Source organism: Porites lutea, chromosome 7, assembly GCF_958299795.1.
Source record: "Porites lutea chromosome 7, jaPorLute2.1, whole genome shotgun sequence".
NCBI lineage: Eukaryota > Metazoa > Cnidaria > Anthozoa > Scleractinia > Poritidae > Porites > Porites lutea.
Genome location: NC_133207.1, coordinates 26,761,327 through 26,783,431, shown reverse-complemented (window position 1 = coordinate 26,783,431; position 22,105 = coordinate 26,761,327). Strand labels below are relative to the sequence as shown.

At 38.7% G+C, this 22,105-nt stretch overlaps 3 protein-coding genes across 3 annotated transcripts; all 3 read right to left on the bottom strand.

Annotated features, from left to right (window-relative positions):
* Window positions 1-3,838: 3,838 nt before the first annotated feature.
* LOC140944929 (RYamide receptor-like) lies at window positions 3,839-4,678 on the bottom strand. The gene has a single exon (XM_073394037.1). The coding sequence runs from the start codon at window positions 4,629-4,631 to the stop codon at window positions 3,897-3,899; it is 735 nt and encodes a 244-aa protein (XP_073250138.1). The 5' UTR covers window positions 4,632-4,678; the 3' UTR covers window positions 3,839-3,896.
* Window positions 4,679-5,824: 1,146 nt separating this feature from the next.
* On the bottom strand, window positions 5,825-6,796 carry LOC140944697 (RYamide receptor-like). The gene has a single exon (XM_073393815.1). It carries the CDS (start codon window positions 6,794-6,796, stop codon window positions 5,825-5,827), a length of 972 nt encoding a protein of 323 aa, XP_073249916.1.
* Window positions 6,797-13,390: 6,594 nt separating this feature from the next.
* On the bottom strand, window positions 13,391-14,467 carry LOC140944076 (RYamide receptor-like). The gene has a single exon (XM_073393190.1). It carries the CDS (start codon window positions 14,455-14,457, stop codon window positions 13,489-13,491), a length of 969 nt encoding a protein of 322 aa, XP_073249291.1. The 5' UTR covers window positions 14,458-14,467; the 3' UTR covers window positions 13,391-13,488.
* Between the last annotated feature and the right edge of the window lie 7,638 nt (window positions 14,468-22,105).

Here is a 22,105-nt window from a genome sequence, read left to right as displayed (position 1 = left end):
ACTTGAAACAAGTTTTTTCCGTCTATATTCCGCTATACTCTCTGTATTTTCTTTAATTTCAAACGCCAGGCATTTTGTGGGGCTCTTCTGCTTTTCGCGGTAATTGCGCCCTGGGGACGACTTGCCCCTTGATCAAACGCCATGCCTTGACCCCCCCTTCGCTTCGTTCGGCAGCGTGTTTTGTACTTCCAGCTCCGGCAGAGTTTTTTATCAGTTTTATCAGACGAAACGAAGAAAATTACTAGCTTTTTCAAGCCAATCGAAGGTGAGTAGTTGTTTTAAGTTGATAAAAGTTTTATATTTTGTCTTTCTCCTTTCGAATCAATGAAATATTCGATGGCAAGAAGAATTACATTACTTGAACAGTGAACGGCCATAGTTAGAAATTTTTCAGATCACTTCAGTGTAGTATTTTCTATACTAAAATTGTAATCGCGTCTTTTCTTGCATTGAATCTGAACTGACCGTGTATGGTGGTCGTTTATTAGAGTTAGCTGGGACTTCGTCAAAGTCTGTAAGCTCTGCAGAAAAGACGGCAACTACTTGCAGTGAAAATGTTGAGTTTGAGTTTGACCAGTAAACATTTCAATATATTGTTAAAAGTTTCATTTTTTGGAAGTGCGAGTTGTTTCTGACTAATATTCGTTAAATGTAATTGGATTTTTGGGGATGGGTTATATATTTATTCTGTTTATAATATTCTACTTATTGTCAGCAATCCTGTAATTTAGCATACACATTTGCTGGACGGAATGAAAATCGTATGAAGAATTTCGGTATCTTCACTAATGCCGACCTATAGAGCGGTTTTCACTTGACTGTCGTAAAACCAAAACCAAAGTAAATACACTAGCCAACCAAAGGGCGTAGTAAAACCAAAACCAAACCAATTCCTCAATTACTTTCGACAGTCAAGTGAAAACCGCTCTAAAGAGCAACAAATACTGGATAAAGTATGCAAAGTCACGCGACAGAAACAAATCAAAATACTATGATTTTATTCCTTTTTTCGATTTTCGATATGAAAAAATCATTTTCAATTGTCAGCCCTCCCACTTTTCACCTTGCTCCGCGGTCCCTGATAAAAAAAGCTTTACGCTTCAAAAGAGGTCAAAGAAAATGCGCTTGCATGAGGGCAAATCCTGCCGATCAGAAAACAATAACTACAGTCAATCGATATATATGTCATGACCTCTCAGTGTGAAACATGCGGCTAAAACCACATTTGCTCTGTAAAATGCAGAACCTTCCAGAGCACATTCTACCCAACAGATAAAAACAACTTCATTGGAATAAGCAGCATTTTGGCATGAGGTAAAAGTCGTGTAGGCCTACCACCCCCTTTTATTGCTATGATTTGTTTACGGGTAGGCCCCGTTTTACCTTATGAAAATCAACACTGGCACTAATAAGACCCAAGCACAGAGTAGAAAGTTCAACATTGCGCAACTAACAAGAAACGTATCCACTCCAGATTTTAGAGGGAGTGTACGGAAACTCTGTGCGCATTTATTTACAAGAGTCTTCGAACTCTTCCACGAAAGAAAGTGCCTAAATTTTCACGAAATGCTTTCCAAAAAAACACACCTCTAGCTTGAAGCAGAAGAGGATCGAAATACACAGTCCGCAATTGGTTACGTTCAGTAGCCAATAAGAAAACAAGAATTTCGATCCGCCACGTGGGTATTTATGTTCAGTTCAAAGCTCAACAGACAGAACGGCTGTACCGTTCTCGCCACCACAAAGTACAACTAAAGTTGCTCTTGTAAAAGCAACTAAGCACAAAGCCAAACCGGCAACTGATGAGGTTCGTGAGGAGAACCGAAACCATGGTCTTGCCTGATCACAAACTGTGGCAATAAGAAAACAGTTTAAAGACAGTTTGAAATCCTGCCGATCAGAAAACAATAACTACAGTCAATCGATATATATGTCATGACCTCTCAGTGTGAAACATGCGGCTAAAACCACATTTGCTCAGTAAAATGCAGAACCTTCCAGAGCACATTCTACCCAGCAGATAAAAACAACTTCATTGGAATAAGCAGCATTTTGGCATGAGGTAAAAGTCGTGTAGGCCTACCACCCCTTTTTATTGCTAGAGTGCACGTAGATCATCAATGTAACTGCAGAGAATTATTTATTTACCTGGGGAATTCATAGGATTCCCTTTGGCAATAACTTTTTGGGACCCATCTGGTAAAACTCTGACGGATTGGCTGTAAGGGCCTGTGTGCCCAAAAACATTGAACCAATATGTGAAAGCTGCAGCATGGCCTCTCACAACTGGTGGCTTAAGGCCACGACAGCGGAGTGTTCCCAGCCTCTTGCCTTTTGTCTCACTTAACATTTCTGAAAGAAATTAAATTACATAGTTTTGTTTTCTAATAGATTAGTGAGCCACACCCTATAAAAATGTAAACATCATGTTTCCAGCTCGACATGTGAAAAATAAATAAAGCACATGGAAGTCAACAAAAACAAAATTAAGTGGAGCATGAGTGTATTTAAACTGTATACAATAACACTCAGCAGTGAAAATTTTAAAATGGGCATTTTGAAAACAAAAAAAAAATGAGGGGGGAAATGTGCCCAACAGGCCGGCATATTACATTGTTCTGTGCATGATTTACTTCCATTAATTTTAGCCAGAAATAATTTTGCCCATGGTTGGCAAGAGATCAGAAAAAGGTAAACTCATTTTTAATGATTATTCCAACTTTATGTGAACGGTCAGTCATGTGTGATATCATCCAAGTTTGCGGCACAATTTGCATACTGACTGCCATAATCCCTTTCAAAAAAGTCACGCATTCCATTCTATTTTGGCAGAAAATCCCGGCAGCTCTACATAAATGCCATACTTGTAATAAGGCCCTTAACATGTCAGGTTTTGAAACAATCATACTCACCTTCACATCTGTACCTGGAAAAATCTTAAAATCTTCTTTTTAACAAGAAATTTTTACAAAGAATTTTATGGTGGTGAGGAGCGATCTCATTCCTCAGTAACCGGACCAACCCAGCCTGACTTCACATGAAGAGACCCTGAGAACATCTCATCCACTAGTCTCTCGTATTCAATAGGCCTTGATGAGTAGGCAATTGCTTGAGAAGTTAAAGTTTTCAAAACAGTCGTTTTACGGAAATTATTCGCCATTAGATTCTCATACAAAAAATGTAATTTCTCAAGCGGTTGCCTACTCGTGAAGATGGCTTCCTATATCAGTATGCAGAGCATATATCTACATCAGTAAGCAGAGCTTTCAGTTTTTTAAGAGGTGTGAAATCTACCAAGCTCTGCATGGTGAAAGGTGTGAAATCAGAGGATCAGTTACTCCATTCTTTTACATGTTAAATAATCAAGACGCAAGCTTCTTGTAGCAGCTTTGAAATTGCATCACATGGCCTTTTCCTGGCTCTTGGGTTTTTGCGACAAGGAAACGAGTAATAAAGACCAAAAGCGAGCACATTAACACATTACATTTGAGCCATACATGCCGTCAATTTTCGAAGTCAGGACAGACATACAATTAACAGATTTTATTAAACTCCTTACAGTACACTAAGGGATACATAGTTTCCATTTGCTAGTGTTCAACGAACCTCCAACTCTTAACATATTCATTCACAAGCAAATTTTTGCGACTTACGCCTGTACAACATAACAGTTAAGAACAGTTCAAGAGTCTTTTAAGACCCTGTCGGTAATTACTGCTAAAAACAAAGCAAATAATCGGGTTGATAGCAAAGTGCCCAGAAGACATATAATAGGTGACTTCGTAGTATAGAAAGAAACCACAAGAAAGATCCACGGAACTATACCGTATGACTAAAATGATAGTTTTAAAAGGTAACCAGCAAAACAAAAACACTAATACGATAGCAGTGGACATTTAAAACACGTTTCTGTTTCGTCTGTTTCGCTGTTGCTGAGTGTTTGCGGACTGTTCACCTGGGTGTGCCTGTATCTTGACCTTGATAAGGATGATGGAGTAAAGGAGGACCAGCAACACCAAAGGGATGTATGTAAACAGAATACGGTCTACTAATACGTAGTCGGCAAAGGACGAGGACTCTCCGAATGCTTTCTTCCATCCCTGCAAGCACCACATTTCCCCTGAAAATTCAACGAGTTGGTAGGAGAACAAATATGGCGAAAAGATAGCTGCTGCGACTATCCACGTGGCGGAAATGAAGAAGGGACACAGCTTGGATTTGATGAGTGGGGAACGGAGTGGAAATACCACGGCTCCAAATCGATTCACTGCTATCAGAATCAGATTCTGAATTGAAACGATAATGGAAACGTTACGGAAGAAAGGGACAAGCTTACACAAGGCCAGACCAAACTTACCACCGATAGGCCATGAGGCTGTGTGCAACGATGAGAGGGCAAAGGGGATCTGGAATATTGAATACAACAGATCGGACATGGCCATGTTTGCGATGAAATAATTTATCGGTTTTCTTAAGGTTGGCGTCTTATAAACGATCAGTGCAATGAAAGAATTTACCATCAGCGAAACAGCAAGGATCAGACTCAAAGCAACGGTCCCTCCGATTTTGTACGCTGTTGTACTAAAGCAGCTTGAATACTCGATCGATCCATTCCTTGTTGTTGAGTTCATGTTTGCTGACCTCTTTACAGTAGTACTGTGCTCGGTATTCAGTTAAGTAGCTTCTATAGTATCAACTGCTCAATATTGCAAATGCTACCTGATCAGGAATTTTTGTAATTAAAGATTTCATGCCCCCTGCGACGTCTTGGCACGGCAGACGTCAATAAAAACCATTATTGTAGATAGATAGCCAGATAGATAACACAGGCAGTCAAAAATTTATCAAGCTTCAAAATAAATAGATAAGCATTTCTTTGGGGCAATAGTAGTTAAACTGTTTTTGTTTAAAAGGTAGTTAGTAACACCTTGCCAGGTTAATTACTAATATCAGGAACACGGAATTCTTCGCAACGGTAGATGAACGGCGCGAGTGCCCAAAGAAAAACTACAAAAAAATAACCACAAAATTTAAGTTAAACCTCGGAGTAGAGGTAACATGTCTATGGGTGTTTTTAATTTTCATGAATATTTTCTTCACAGAACCTCTTGCCTTATAATTACTTTGGTGGTTCGGCTTGTTTAACATTTTGTTACCAGGTTGACTGAGCCCCCAATTCGTTTAAAATTGATTAGAAACTTTAGCTGAAAGCAACTGAATGTTTGATTCAAATTATTGTAGCCACGAGTCGTCAATTTGACGCCGCTTAGAAGATGGCAATTTTCCCTGTTCTTTATACACTCTTAACTAGAAATTAGCGGCTCCTCTTTAATCATGCAAAAAATGCACATTCAAATAGACCATTTTACAGTTATGGGCTTAGTATCTTAGCTTTTGAGTGAATGTGAGATTGAAGTTGACCTTGTTTTGATACAAACCTCCCTTAAGTCATGCGGTTCCAAATGTAAATGTGTTTCATTTTATGCTTTTTCTGGTCAATTACGGTAAAGTTTTATCATCTTTTACGAACGAGATCCATCAAAACTCGGGCTTTTTCTAAAGAAGAATATATTCTAGGAATATTGACTGTTTTGTAGTGGATTCATCACGTTTACATGTGACCTCTAAGTACACTAGCAGGATACATTAGTTTTCATTTGCAAGTGTTCCACGAAACTCGAACTCTTAACATATATTATTCATTCACAAGAAAATGTTTGCAACTTTCGCCTGTACAAAAGTTAAGAACAGTGCTAAAGTGTTGCACGAACCTCCAACTCTTAACAAGCAAATTTTTGCGTCTTACGCCTGTACAACATAACAGTTAAGAACAGTTCATGAGTCTTTTAAGACCTTCTCGGTAATTACTGCTAAAAACAAAGCAGATAATCGGGTTGATAGCACAGTACCCGACACCCATATAGTAGGAGACACAATAGTATAGCCAAAAACCACAGGAAACTGAATGTATGGAACTGCCTCGATACCTCATGATTAAAACACTAGTAGTAAAAGGTAACCAGCAAAACACAAAAACTAACACGATAGCAATGGACAATTGTAGCACGTTTCTGTTTCGTCTGTTCCTCTGTTGTTGAGTGTTCGCGGACCGTTCACCTGGGTGTTTCTGTGTCTTGAGCTTGATGATGATGATGGAATAAAGAATGATCAGCAACATCACAGGGATGTATCTAAACAGAATAGAGCCTGCTAATAGGTAGTCGGTAACGGAGGAGGACTCTCCAAATGCTTTCTTCCATCTCGTGTCGCACCTCATTTCCCCTGAGTATTCAACGAGTTGGAAGGTGAACAAAAGTGGCGAAACGACAGCCGCTGCGACTATCCAAGTGCCGAGAATGAAGAACGGACACAGCTTGGATCTGATGAGTGGAGAGCGGAGTGGAAATACCACGGCTACAAATCGATCCACTGTTATTAAAACCAGATTCTGAATCGAAACGATACTGGAAACGCCATCAAAGAAAGGAACAAGCTTACACAAGGCCTGGCCAAACTGACCACCGATCAGCCACGACTGGTTTGTGTGCAACAATGATAGGTTCCTTGGTGGCAAGAATAATGAATACAGCAGATCGGACATGGCCATATTTGCGATGAAATAATTTATCGGTTTTCTCAAGGTTGGCGTCTTATAAACGATCAACACAATGAAAGAATTTGCCATCAGCGAAACAGCAATGATCAGACTCAAAGCAATGGTTCCTCCGATTTTGTACGCCGTTGTACTAAAGCAGCTTGAAGACTCGATCGATCCATTCCCTGTTGTTGAGTTCATGTTTGCTGACCTCTTTACAGCAAACACAGCATTCAGTTATACCTGATCAGGAACCGGCTTTTATTAAAATTTTCATGCTCCCTGCGAAGTCTTGACACGGCAGATGTCAATAAAAACCAATAAATTTTAGAGCTTATCTTTCATGCTGAGCTGATTGAAGCGACGATTAGTATTAACCGAACGTTGTAGAATCATTATTGAATTCATGTTGTTACTGATAAGCCTAGAGAACTTTCCAGTTCCAATCCTCTGATTATTGGGAAAGGTTCTTGGGAAAGGTTCTTTTGTATTAACAACTCTCTTGAAAGGGAGGAAACTGAAACGACACGTGTTGCAAATTTAATCTTCGGCTATACGTCTATAAACTAAGCGCTTAGTTTATGGACGTAAAGCCGAATATTAAATTTGCAACACCTGTAAATTCAAAAACTGCTTCCTTTTGAAGCAATTTTCGGATTAAACTGAGGGGAAGTCAAAATTTGAACCAGCGACAAATATTCAATAAAAGTATTTTAAACTGGTGATGCTTTTATTAGGCTTTTTGTAAAATGATAATAAGTCATTTGATGAAACGTGACGGTTTCGGGCAAGTGAAATAGGAAAACTCAATTGATATCCTCAAACTCCTAAACCCAACAATAACACGTGTGAAAGTACTGCGACAGGATTACCTTAGTCTGTAGAGCGCTTGTGTGATACTAAACAGGAGGTCGTGTGTTCGATTCCCGGGGCCAGAACAATACTCGGACAATACTCGGGTCCTAGTCGTCACTCTCACTCTCTATAAATACAAATTAATTGACTAACCCGGGGACCTACGTTGTATATTTCTTCTTTCCTTTGTGGTTCTCGAGCCGTTTAATGGCGATTTTATGCGTTTCATTGAAAGGGTTATAGTAGAGAGAACAAATCGGTTGCAATAAAACCCGTACTAATAGTCATTAATCAGTTTGGGGGCCACAAAGTAAAGAAGAAACATAACTTGCGCCGGGGGAGAGAAACACTTCATTTTAGTCCGGTTGTGGTTGTGTCGATTAAATCGACTGAAAGACATTTCAAAAGAAATACGTGCTTAGGGCACATTTTCCACAGGTGCCGGGAAGTGAAAGAAATACACACGTTAACTATTCAATTTGTCATTTAAATACGCACATGTAGTCAAAATTTATCAAGCTACAAAATAAATAGAGAAGCATTTCTCGGGGCAATAATATGTAAACTGTTTTTGTGTAATAAACACCTTGCCCAGGTTAATTACTGAAATGGAACGAAAAGTTCTCAACGGTAGATTAAAGGCGCAAATTAAGTGTTAAATAAAATCTACAAAAAAAATTTAACTACAAAATATAAGTTAAACCTCGGGGTAGCGGTAAAATCTCTATGGGCGTTTTTAATTTTCAAGAATTTTTTTCTTCGCAGAACCTTTTTCCTTACGTTGGCGGTTCGGCTTGTTTAACTGTTTGTTATTGTGAAAAAAGGAGTGACTCGCCCTTTTAGTAAAGGTTGAGCCCTCAATTCGTTTTAAATTAATTAAAAACTTTAGCTTAAAACTATAAACTAAGGCTTTTAAGTTTATGGATGTAAAGCAGAGTATTAAATTTGCAACAGCTGTAAATTCAAAAACTGCTTCCTTTTGAAGCAATTTTCGGGTTAAAGTGAGGGGAAGTCAAAATTTGAACCAGCGACAAATATTCAATAAAAGTATTTTAAACTGGTGATGCTTTTATTAGGCTTTTTGTAAAATGATAACAAGTATTTGATGAAACGTGACGGTTTCGGGCAAGTGAAATAGGAGCACTCAATTGATATGATCAAACTCCTAAACCCAACAATAACACGAGTGAAAGTACTGCGGCAGGATTAGCTTAGTCTGTAGAGCGCTTGTGTGATACTAAACAGGAGGTCGTGTGTTCGATTCCCGGGGCCGGAACAATACTCGGGTCCTAAAATAACTGAAAAAAATGAAGGTACTGCCTTTGTCATGGAAAGGCTCACCTGGCTCGGATGACCAAATAAAATGGCAGTCCCGTCTCCAGTAGGAAGAAGACCCAAAAATAGTGTCCTCAATTAACACTTTCAAGCTATAATTCTGTTAGTGTCTTTGTGAGAAACACTATAAACTATAAAATCTATTTGCTCTCTTGGGTATCTGCGTTTGACCCCGTTCGATTACACAACAAGCCAAGTTCCGCGTGGTCGCAGCCAAATAACCTTGAGGGGCTGGGTGGGGGAGAACGTTTTTGCTCACCCCAGCCCCACTAGTCGTCACTCTCACTCTCTATAAATACAAATTAATTGACTAACCTAACCTAAGTTGTATATTTCTTCTTTCCTTTGTGGTTCTCGAGCCGTTTAATGGCGATTTTATGCGTTTTATTGAAAGGGTTATAGTAGAGAGAACAAATCGGTTGCAATAAAACCCGTACTAATAGTCATTAATCAGTTTGGGGGCCACAAAGTAAAGAAGAAACATAACTTGCGCCGGGGGAGAGAAACACTTCATTTTAGTCCGGTTGTGGTTGTGTCGATTAAATCGACTGAAAGACATTTCAAAAGAAATACGTGCTTAGGGCACATTTTCCACAGGTGCCGGGAAGTGAAAGAAATACACACGTTAACTATTCAATTTGTCATTTAAATACGTACAGGTAGTCAAAATTTATCAAGCTACAAAATAAATAGAGAAGCATTTCTTGGGGCAATAATATTTAAACTGTTTTTGTGTAATAAAGACATTGCCCAGGTTAATTACTGAAATGGAACGAAAAGTTCTCAACGGTAGATTAAAGGCGCAAATTAAGTGTTAAATAAAATCTACAAAAAAAAATTTAACTACAAAATATAAGTTAAACCTCGGGGTAGCGGTAAAATCTCTATGGGCGTTTTTAATTTTTAAGAATTGTTTTCTTCGCAGAACCTTTTTCCTTACTTTGACGGTTCGGCTTGTTTAACAGTTTGTTATTATAAAAAAAGGAGTGACTCGCCCTTTTAGTAAAGGTTAATTGAGCCCCCAATTCGTTTAAAATTAATTAAAACTTTAGCTGAAAGCAACTGAATGTATGATTCAAAATATTGTATCCAAGAGTCGTCAATTTGACGCCGCTTAGAAGATGGCAATTTTCCCTGTTCCTTGTTTCACTCTTAACTAGAAATTAGCGGCTCCTTGCTCCTTAATCATGCAAAATGCACATTCAAATTGGCGTAAACTGCTAAAAGTTTATGACGAAAGGAAACTGGCAATGTTAGACTACGGCTTGTAAAGCTTTTAATGTTGAAACAGTAAAAAGTTTGCGAAAGTTTTTGCCTCCATTTTTAGTCACCCCACCGGTACGTACTTGCCCATGTAAAACAGAAATTATTCATACAAAGAACTGTGCGGTGTATACCTGTCATAACTTTGTAGATGTGTCGTCATAATTTACTACCAAAAACTTTTTACCACAAATAATCACGCCGCATAACGTTAAGCTTTAGTCGACTTACAAAAAGTGCTAAGGCCATGCCGATGAAAGGCTGGCGGCATTAAAAAGATGATCATCAAAACGAGGAAACATCTTGCCATTTGACAAGATCCTCAACCCTAATCGCAAATAAGGAGAAAATCGCTCAAAGACATTTCAACTAGAGAAAAGTTATAAAGGCTTGGAAGATATTACGTACGAATTTTATAGAATCCCTGTAAGTTCAAGTCTGTCAACACCGTTTTAATAAAAGGCCTTATTCTACTCCCGTCTTGGATAATTTTTACACCTGGGATTGACTGATAAATTTAATTCGGCAAAAAACAGAAGTTAAGAAATGATTCAAGTTTTCAATTTTGAACTGTCTTCTCAATCCCCGTAATCCTCGATGACCCACTGTGACAACGGTTTTCCTACTCAAGGGGTTTAAGGCCTGGGTCAGAGGTTTGTTCTGAGCATATGGATGATTGGCAATGTCTCTCGCTAGGAGACCTAAATCTTGAGGTTTTCTTGTGCCTTAACGTTTAACTATAGTCACGTGACATGTCACGTGACCAAAAATTGAAAATGAAGGAAATAGGAGAATTGGTGGCGAATTTACTTTGATTGGATAAACAAATTGGCATTTCTCAAAGAGGATTAACACTTTCTACGTTTGGAATGAATGTACGCGAAGTTTAAAAAACATTTTTAGATAATTCAAGATTAAATTTGGGCATTTAAAATGATGTTTTCCCTCATAATGTTTTATTGAAGTGCAATGGACGGTCATTCCAAACGTGAGGTGTTAGAAATATTTAATATAAATTAGAAAAGTGTTATTGCTCAATTTCTTTTCAACAGGCCACCAATTGGTCAATAATTTACGATTTTTAGGAAACTAGTTACGTGACATTAACAAAAAAAAAATATACTTAAAAATGTTAAGGACGATGAGTTCTTTACGTGTGCCAAATTTCTATTCAGCGCCATCATCTATGCCAAAGTTATAGCTAATATTTCATTTTCCACAGGTAAACCCTCAGCCTTAGGCCTAAACTACTTGTCTATGAGTAAGAGAAAGTAAAAATGAATTGTCGACTTCTCTTTTCAATTTTTAATTTGAATTGAAAATTAAATGGAAAATGGCAATGAATATGACTGATAAAGTATGACTCGTGGCCAGTTATCATTTGGTGCTTTTTTAAAAACCATTTGTCGTTTTTGTGTCTTAATACTGAGTCCACACCAACGAAAATGGTAAGTATGTTTCTAACCTTCTTTAACCCATCTGTGTTTTTGTGTCGTGTCTTGCGTTTAATCGACGTTTATTTTTTTGTCTTTTACTCTTTTAGACTATATGAAAGCTGGAAACCAGATTCGTTTTTGTACTTACATCAATATACTGTAAAATTCCGAAAATAAGCCCCGGGGCTTATATTTTTCAAAGGCCCTTTTTGAGGGGCTTATTTTTGGAGGGGCTTATATTCGGAGGGGCTTATCTACGGAGGGAAATTTGCGTTTCAAAATCGATTGGGCTAGCCTCATAGTTGGAAGTAAATTTACCGTTTTTGTTTTGTTTTACTTTGTATATGAGGGCAATTTTCCAGGTTCTAGACCCCGGGGGCTTGTATTTGGGGGGTCGATTTAACAGAGGCTTTTTTGCGTTACCGGTTTGGAGGACTTATATTTGGAGGGTCTTATACGAGAGGCTTATTTTCGGAATTTTACGGCGTCTCCTCAGTTTCTGGAGGCCCTATCGTCCGATCACGGGAAAGACCAGTCGGCTTTTCTTTTCTTTAATTCTTGGCAAGCTAAACATACTTTCGAAATATTTTCCCACAGCTATTGCTTGCCTCCTTTCACCAACTCCTTGCTTAAAACTATTTGACTGTTCCATATATAAGAAGGACCTTCTTATATATGGAACAGTCAACGGCCAACTCAAATTCATTCAAAATCGCTCAAAAAACCGCTTTTGAGGTAAAAGGACGACTATATACCACAGGTAAGGTAATTCAACGTTTATTTATCATTGATTTATATACATAGTTAGCGATATATCGCTATAGGTGAAGCAAACGGTAAATCCAGTACATTTACTATAAAATAACAATCGGCTACACAAACAGATTGTGTGGGCCTCCTGTGGTATATCTATTCAGAAACAAATTATCTTTTTAAATGGAAACATTGAAGTAAAATGTGTATAATTTAAGGGAACTAAAACAACTCAAGGCAAATTCAATGTAAATTACAGCTAAACAACTTCAAAGGGAATATTTAAAAGCTAGATAAGGAATTCGAATCAAATAAAGAATACATGGGAAATCTCTCCTTTCATCGCTCAATAAACTTGCCAGCATTAGTTCTTGCCTAGTTGGCGATTTTCTGCAATCCATCTTAGTGTTGCGACGGCTGCATTTGAGATCAGATCGGATGCCACCGCCACCCTGGTTATAATCCTTTATGTAAGTCATAAAGTTATGTGCCGCCCCAAAGGGTATGGTTTTTGCGCCGTATTGGTCTGAAAATGGGTATAGACTTTGCCCATGCATTTTGGTCTGGAATCGGGTATGGTTTTTGAGGAAACTACGGGAGTGTATGAACGTATTTATCGCTTTATTTCGAAATGTATAAGAAAGAAAGAGAAATAATTATGCAAATAAGAATCTCTTTTGTTGGCGTTGAATCTAAGAAATGATGACATAATGTCTTAGATGCCAGGTCTGAAAATGGACGTGAAAAATGAAATGTTTTGGTCTGAAATAAGGTCACAATTTGGAGAACTGTGCGGCACACCCCCACCAAGAATTTCTAGGAGTACCCCCCAACCCCCGCCCGGTAAAGCCGCTCAAATTAATCGCGCTGAAACTTATTAGAAGAAAAAGATATCAGCATCAGATAAGTATATTTATTTATTTATTTATTTATTTATTCTAAGCCCTTTGCCATACAATCACTTACGTTACCCTTGTGCCAAACATGCCGTCATTTTTCGAGTCAGGACAGACATGTAATGAATACATTTTACTAACCTCAGTAGAGTACACTAGCCGATACATTAGTTTTCATTTGTAAGTGTTCCACGAACTTCGAACTCTTAACATATATTATTCATTAACAAGCAAACTTTTGCAACTTTCGCCTGTACAAAAGTTAAGAACAGTGCTAAAGTGTTCCACGAACCTTTAACTCTTAACATTCATTCACAAGCAAATTTTTGCGACTTACGTCTCTACAACATAACAGTTAAGAACAGTTCATGAGTCTTTTAAGACCCTCTCGGTAATTACTGCTAAAAACAAAGCAAATAATCGGGTTGATAGCACAGTACCCTACCGCCATGTGGTAGGTGACATAAAAGTATAGCCAAAAACCACAGGAAAAATGTATGGAACTGGCTCGATACTGTATGATTAAAAAGGTAGTAGCATAAGGTAACCAGCAAAACACAAAAACTAACACGATAGCAATGGACAATTGAAGCACGTTTCTGTTTCGTCTGTTCCTCTGTTGCTGAGTGTTCGCGGACTGTTCACCTGGGTGTAACTGTGTCTTGAGCTTGATGATGATGATGGAGTAAAGAAGGACCAACAACATCACAGGGATATATATAAACAGAATACAGCATGCCAAGTGGTAGTCGGCAAGGGACGAGGACTCTCCGAATACTTTCTTCCGTCTCACGACGCACGACCTTTTCCCTGAGTATTCAACGAGTTGGTAGATGTAAAAATAGGGCGAAATGAAAGCCGCTGCGACTACCCACGTGCCGAAAATGAAGAAAGGACACAGCTTGGATCTGATGAGTGGAGAGCGGAGTGGAAATACCACGGCTACAAATCGATCCACTGTTATTAAAACCAGATTCTGAATCGAAACGATACTGGAAACGTCAGCAAAGAAATGAACAAGCTTACACAAGGCCTGGCCAAACTGGCCACCGATGAGCCACAAGTTTGTGCTGTGTATCAATGATAGGCGCGTAGGTGGCCAGAATATTGAATACAGCAGATCGGACATGGCCATATTTGCGATGAAATAATTTATCGGTTTTCTTAAGGTTGGCGTTTTATAAACGATCAACACAATGAAAGAATTTCCCGTCAGTGAAACAGCAATGATCAGACTCAAAGCAATGGTTTGTCCGATTTTGTACGCCGTTTTACTAAAGCAGCTTGAAGACTCGATCGATCCATTCCCTGTTGTTGAGTTCATGTTTGCTGGCCTCTTTAAAGCAAACACAGCATTCAGTTATACCTGATCAGGAACCGGCTTTAATTAAAAATTTCATGCTCCCGGCGAAGTCTTGACACGGCAGACGTCAATAAAAACCAATAAATTTTAGAGCTTATCTTTCATGCTGAGCTGATTGACGCGACGATCATTTCTTAACCGAACTTTGTTGAATCATTAACATAATTGAATTCATGTTGTTACTAATAAGCCTAAAGAACTTTCCATTTCCAATAAGCTGATTCTTAGTGAAGAACTCACTTGAAGGAGAGCTGGTTTTTTCTTTTGTAGTTCAATAAAAACTTACTGAGTTTCAGTAAATATAAAGGACACTCCGCCGAAAGGAAGCAAAACTCAAATCCCATGTTAATATATTTATACTAAGCTAGGCAGAATGTGGGAGAAAGGAGAGGGCTTATTTTTCAACAGTTTTTCGCCTTCTTTGTGCAGTTGAATAAAGACACAGTAGTCAGTCAATGAAAACCCTGAGTTCAGTTAAAGAGGACACTCCCAAAGGCATCCTTACTTATTTTAAGGCGTTCTTTATATGCATTTCGACAGATTTTGCATAACTGGTCCCTGTAAAAGGTTGAAGAAAACCATGAAGGTTTTATTGTATTAATAACTGTTTTGCAAGGGAGCAAACTGAAACGATGCGTGTTCTATTCTTCGGCTAAAATATGCTAAGCAATTTTGAGATTAAAAAAGGGGAAGTCAAAATTTTAACCAGGGACAAAATGTCTATAAAAGCATTTCAAACTGCGAATGCTTTTATTGGGCTTTTTTTTGTATAATGATAACAAGTATTTGGTGCGAGTAATGGCTTAAAGCAGGTGAAATAGAACAAATCAAGTGATATCCAACAACAGTCTACTAAGTTACAAGACACCGACCAATCAACAAGAGTGAAAGTAACCGCGGTAGGATTAGCCCAGTCCCGCGTAGCCTACTAGCAAGAGCTGAGGGTCTCAATGAGATTAACCGTCAACCGTCAAACAGCCTAAAAATTAACCGTAAACCGTCAAAAATGCACGGGTTTCCTGCTCCTGGAGCCGGAATCTCTAAACAGAAAAAACCAGTTCCCATGTTCTCGAAACACGTTTCTACACATAACGAGACCTAACATCCTGCTTATATCTGAAAGCATTTCCAAATTGCAAGAGTAAAACGCCAAGACAACCTCCAAAACACAACAGTAATATTAATTCAGACAGAAGTTAATATTTACTTTAAGTTTAAACTGAATTTGCATTTAATAACTGTCAACCGTCAAAAGCTCTAAACTTTAACCGTCAACCGTCAAAATTGGAAAAATTTCGCCATCAACCGTCAAAACTACCACGCCATTGAGACCCTCTAGCAAGCTTTCCGGGGCGCTTTATGCTACTCAGTCGAAAGGCGCTTTGACAGCTTGAGCGTGAGGTCGCGGGTTTGATTCCCGGGGGGGACCATACTCAGGGTCTTGATATGACTGAGAAATGAAGAAACTGTCTTTGCCCTGCTGCAAATATCTAGACCTTTGCGTGGCTCAGATGACCACATAAAATGTATGTCCCATCTCCAGTATGAGACGTACAAATGGTGTCCTCAATTAATACTTTCGTGCTAAATACATGGACACTCAAATAGCCGACAGTTCATTTGTCTGTTATTCTTTTAGTCAGCCTTAGTAACAATATTGTAAACTATAAAATCTCTTCGCTCTCCTAGCTTTCTGTGTTCAGACGGTCAGATTGAAAAACAAGATAAGCACCTCAAGCGCATGACTGGAATAGTCCGACTCTATGTCGCAATTATCCCCTTGGCATTCAGTTAGGTAGCTGCTATAAGGCTTATAAATTATAGAGCTCATCTTTCATGCTGAGCTGATTATGTATGACGCCACGGACTGTTGACGCGACGTTGTTAATCGCACTTTGTAAAATCAGTATTGAATTCATGTTGTTACTGATAAGCCTAAACAACTTTCCTCTTCCGGTCAGGTGATTCTTAGAGTATTAACAACTCACTTGAAAGGGAGCTGGTTGTTTTCTTGTTTTGTTTCATTAAAAACACGGAAGTTCATTAAACACATCCTGAGTTCAGTTAAAAAAATCGCTCCCAAAGGCATCTGTACGTATTTTAAGGCGTTCTTTTTCTGCATTTCGACAGATTTTCGCAAAACCATGGAAGGTTCTATTGTATTAATAACTATCTTGAAAGGGAGCAAACTGAAACGACACGTGTTCAAAACTACTGGAGCAAACAGGTTTTAATTTACAGGCGTTGCAAATTTAATCTTCGGCTATACGTCTATAAAATAAGCAATTTTGAGATCAGAAAAGGAGCAGTGAAAATTTAACCAGCGACAAAATGTCAATAAAAAACAATAAAAGTATTTTAAACCGGCGATGCTTTTATTGGGCTTTTTGTAAAATGATAACAAGTATTTGATACAACGTAACGGTTTCGCGCAGGTAAAATAGGACAACTCAATTGATATCCTGAAACTCTTACACCCAAAAGTGACATTTTAGAGTGAGGAAAGTACCGCAGCGGGATTGGCTCAGTCGGTAGAGCGCTTTTCAATTTTTTTCCTATCACTGTGAATGTGCAAAACAAAAAAAACAACGACAATAATAATATATAATAAATAAATAAATAAATAATAAAATAAAATGATGTATAAAATCACTGATGTATAAAGTCAATGAGGGAGATTCAATAATTAGTAACAGCAGATTTAAATGCGTCCACGAAGGGCTGATCTAATAAAAAGGGAAGTGTTCCATTCTTTTAGAGTTCTAGTAAAAAAATTGTACTTATAGGTACATATTGCTGTTACTAAAATGTTTCTAAACTTGCTGCTATGGCAAGAGCGTGTAACACGGGGTGGGCGTGCAATGTACTCCGGAATATTGACCCTAATTATATTGTTCACTATTTTGTACATGCTAGTACGGTCGTGCAATTTTGCGTCTCAGTTCTAGTGAATGCCGGTTCTGCAGGAGATTAGTGACTGTACCGGGTTCCCGCTCTTAGCAATTATTTTTTTTACAAATCTGGCGGCTTGCCGTTGTACTCCTTCAATATCTTGGCAATGCTTTTGAGTATGTGGGTCCCATACGCTTCAGGCGTATTCCAGACAAGGACGAACGAAGGTGACGTAGGCCTCGGCCGGGTTGTTCAAAGCAGGGTTAAGTTAACCCAGGGTCAGGGCGAAATTTGATTTCATATATGAAAGCTTGAGAAGCAAATTCAGTTGTATTCTTTTTGCCTACAATTGATGATTGGGTGCTCTAAAAAGAAGGGAGAAAATTCTCCAGCAAAATGCTTTTAAACAAAAGAAAAAGAAACCCAGGTTAAAATTTAACACTGGGTTAGCGCTAACCAGTTGTTCGACTTTCGAACAACTGGGCCCTGACTTTGAACATTCTCTGGTGGACAGGAATAAAGATTACTTCTAATGAAGACAAAACAAACCGGTTGCAATAAAACGTGTAAAATAGTCATAGCCATTTATCAGCTTGGGAGCCACAAAGGAAAGAAGAAACAACACAACAGGTAGTCAAAATTTATCAAGCAACAAAATAATTAGAAAAAAAGCGTTTTTGGGGGGCAATAATAGATAAACGGTTTTTGTTTAAAAGGCACAGTTTAGTTAAACACCTTGTCCAGGTTTATTACTGATATGGAACGCATTCGCAACGGTAGATGAAACGCGTAAGTGCCCAAAGAAAAACTACAATTTTAAAAATATAATAACTACAAAATTTAAGTTAAACCTCGGAGTAGAGGTAAAATCTCTATGGGTGTTTTTAATTTTTAAGAATTGTTTTCTTCGCAGAACCTGTTGCCTTACTCTGGCGGTTCGGCTTGTTTAACTGTTTGTGACCATGAAAAATAGGAGTGACTCGTCCTTTTAATAAAGGTTGAGCTCCCAATACGTTTAAAATTAATTAAAAACTTTAGCTAAAAACGACTGAATCTTTGATTCAAAATATTGTAGCCAAGAGTCGTCAATTTGACGCCGCTTAGAAGATGGGAATTTTCCCTGTTCGTTGTGCACTCTTATATAGAAATTAGCTGCGCCTTTTTAATCATGCATAATGCACATTCAAATTCATTTGGCGTCTTCCCAAACTGAAAAAAAATTGTTTAATTGTTTTGTTACTGCTGAAAGTTTATGACGAAGGTAACTGGCAATGTTAGACTACGGTTTGTAAAGCCTTTTTATGTAAAAACTGATAAAATGTTTGCGGAAGTTTTTGCCTCCATTAGTAGTCACCCTAGTCAGTACGTACACGCTCGGCATATAAAACGGAAATTACTCATACAAAGAGTGTGAGTGTTTGCCTGTTAGCATCCGGAAAAATTGGTAGATGTGTCCTCATAACTTACTACCAAGAACTTTTTACCACCACAAATAATCAGGCAGCAATAACAAAGCTTTACGACTTACAAAAAGTGCTAAGGCCATCATGTGCCGATAAAAGGCCGGCGCGGGCATTACAACGGATATTCATCAAAACGAGGAATCATCCAGCTGAACACAATTAAGTTGGAAATAAATAATACATTCTTACGATCTATTGCTTAGCCTTCTTTCACCAGCTCCTTTTACCTAAATCTATTTGTTTAGCCTGGAGTTTTGCCTTTTGAATTTTGTTCGGCTAGAAGTAAGTTCGGCGACACAATCAATTCAGCCGGTCTAAATGATTTGGGTCGAAACGTGTGCACTAGGCTGTGTTTTGTGTGCACCGGTCTTACATGACGAATTCTTCCTCTATCTACAACCTACTTCTCTTAAAACCATTTTGTATGACTGTAATTATAGATTAATGTTTTGTTTTCGTTTTAAGTAGATATGTTATTCATGTACTTGGCTTGCCCCGGCACGACTAGCTTTCCAACTATTTGCGGGGCAAGCCTTTTTAACTCCTTGTGCCTACAAAGAATAAAATTGTTGTTCGAATTAGGTCCGGCTCATGAAAAGTTCGGCGTCTTAACTGGGCCTTCAAAACAAAATTTAAAGCTTTTGCAAGAGAGAATGAACCTCTCTTCTTCGCAGAGGCTCCCGCTGGGTATCCTAATAAAAATAGCAATAATCGAAAAATCATGGAAAGCGCGCGGGGGACGATGAGGAGAGGGAAAAACCTCTTTCCCCTACCCATTGTCAGGAGTTTGCTTTTATTTTTAATGAAGAAGGTAAAATTCAATTCTTAAGAAACTTGCCTATGGCTGCTTGTTAGCCCCGAATATTTCATGTGCCGAACTTAAGCATAAATTCAGTATCATAACGTATTTTGCAAGCACTTTAAACCAGAGTTTGGAATCAAGTCTGAATTCAGCCGGCCTAAATAATTTGTGTCGGCCTTTTAATTCGAATTAGGTTTGGCTCATGAAAAGTTCGGCGTCTGGACCGGGCCTTTAAACAAAAGGTTTTCCAAGAGAAAATCGAGCTGTTTTTTAGAGGATCCGCTAAGAGTGGTCGACCTTTTCGAATGCATTGAAGCCAATTTTCTGTGTTGTGTCTTCGACAGTATTGCTACACTGTATGTGAGGTCAGATGATGCCACCGCCGCCCAATTCGCTCTGAAACTTAATAGAACTAGAAATCAACATCAGATAAGTATAAGTATTTATTCTGAATCCTTTGCCATAGAAACACTTTAAACTTGAGCCATACATGCTGCCCATTTTCGAAGTCAAGACAGCTACATTCAATGGACAGATGATGTTTACTAAACTTCTTACAGGCACTAACAGGATACATAGTTTTCATTTGCTAAAGTGCTCCACGAACCTCCAACTCTTATCATGTTCATTCTAGAGCAAATTTTTGCGACTTACGCCTATACAACATAACAGTTAAGAACAGTTCATGAGTCTTTTAAGACCTTGTCGGTAATTACTGCTGAAAACAAAGCAAATAATCTGGGTTGACCGCACAGTACCCGACCGCTATATAGTAGGTGACATAATAGTATAGCCAAAAACCACAGGAAAAATGTATGGAACTGGCTTGGTACCTTATGATAATGTTAGTAGAATAAGGTAACCAGCAAAACACGAACGCTGACACGATAGCAATGGACATTTGAAGCACGTTTGTGTTTCGTCTTTTCCTTTGTTGCTGACTTTTCGCAGACTGTTCACCTGTATGTGCCTGTGTCTTGAGCTTGATGAGGATAATAGAGTAGAGAAGGACCAACAACATCACAGGGATGTATCTAAACAGAATAGTGCATGCCAATTGGTAGTCGGCAAAGGACGAGGACTCTCCGAATGCTTCCTCCCATCTCACCACGCAGATCATTTCCCCTGCTGAGTATTCAACGAGTTTCTTGACGAACAAAGTTGTCGAACAGACCGCGGCTGCGACTATCCACGTGGCCGAAATGAAGAACGGGCACAGCTTGAATCTGAGGAATGGGGAACGTAGTGGAAATACCACTGCTCCAAATCGGTCCACTGTTATTAAGACCAGATTCTGAATCGAAACGATAGTGGAAAAGTCAGCAAAAAAGGGGATAAGCTTACACAAGGCCTGGCCAAACTGACCACCGATCAGCCAAGAGTTTGTGTGCAACTTTGACAGCTTATATGGGATCCAGATTATTGAATATAACAGATCAGACATGGACATGCTTGCGATTAAATAATTTATCGGTTTTCGTAATGTTGGCGTTTTATAAACGATCAATACAATGAAAGAATTTTCCGTCAGTGAAACAGCAATGATAAGACTCAAAGCAATGGTCAGTTCGATTTTGTACGTTGTTGCACTAACGCATCTTGAAGCGGACTCAATCGATCCATTCCCTGTTGTTGAGTTCATGTTTGCTGACCTCTTTTACAGCACTGTGCTCCGCATTCAGTTAAGTACCTACTATAGATATCTACTGCTCAATATTGCAAATACTACCTGATTAAGAACTTTAAGAATTTCATGCCACCTGCGAAGTCTTGGCACCGCAGACGTCAATAAAAACCAATAAATTATAGAGCTTATCTTTCATGATGCTGAGCTGATGACGTATGACGCGACGTTAATTGAAGTTTGTAGAATCAGTATTATACTGACGTTGATACTGATAAGCCTAAAGAACTTCCCTGTTCCGATCAGGTGATAGACCCTTTCCCGATTTTTTTAAGTTTTGCTAAAGACAATTTAGCGAATCGGATCCATTGATCCTGCTGGAAAGAGCGGCTTAAAATTAGGAAACTTATCAAAGTTTAAAGGTGATAGGTTCAGAGCGAGTGAAGATTTGCTCCAGAAAATCGCGAAATTTTACATTCGTTTGCGTGCAGTTGAGGGCTTGAACTTGCCCCCTCTCACTTTACAAACGTCTGTAACATGCCCTGCCCCTGCCAAATCTTGGCACCACAGACGTCAATAAATACCAATAAATTTTAGAGCTTATCTTTCATGCTGAGCTGATTATGTCATGATGAAGCGTCGTTGTTAATCGAACTTTGTAGAATCGGTTTTGAATTCGTGTTGTTACTGATAAGCCAAAACAACTTCCCTGTTCCGGTCAGTTGATTCTTAGAGTATCAAAGTTAGTTTACTGCACCAGGACGGCAGAAGGAAGAGGAAGGCAAAACGCTTGTCTGTGACAAACGTGACAGGGCTATTAATCGCGTG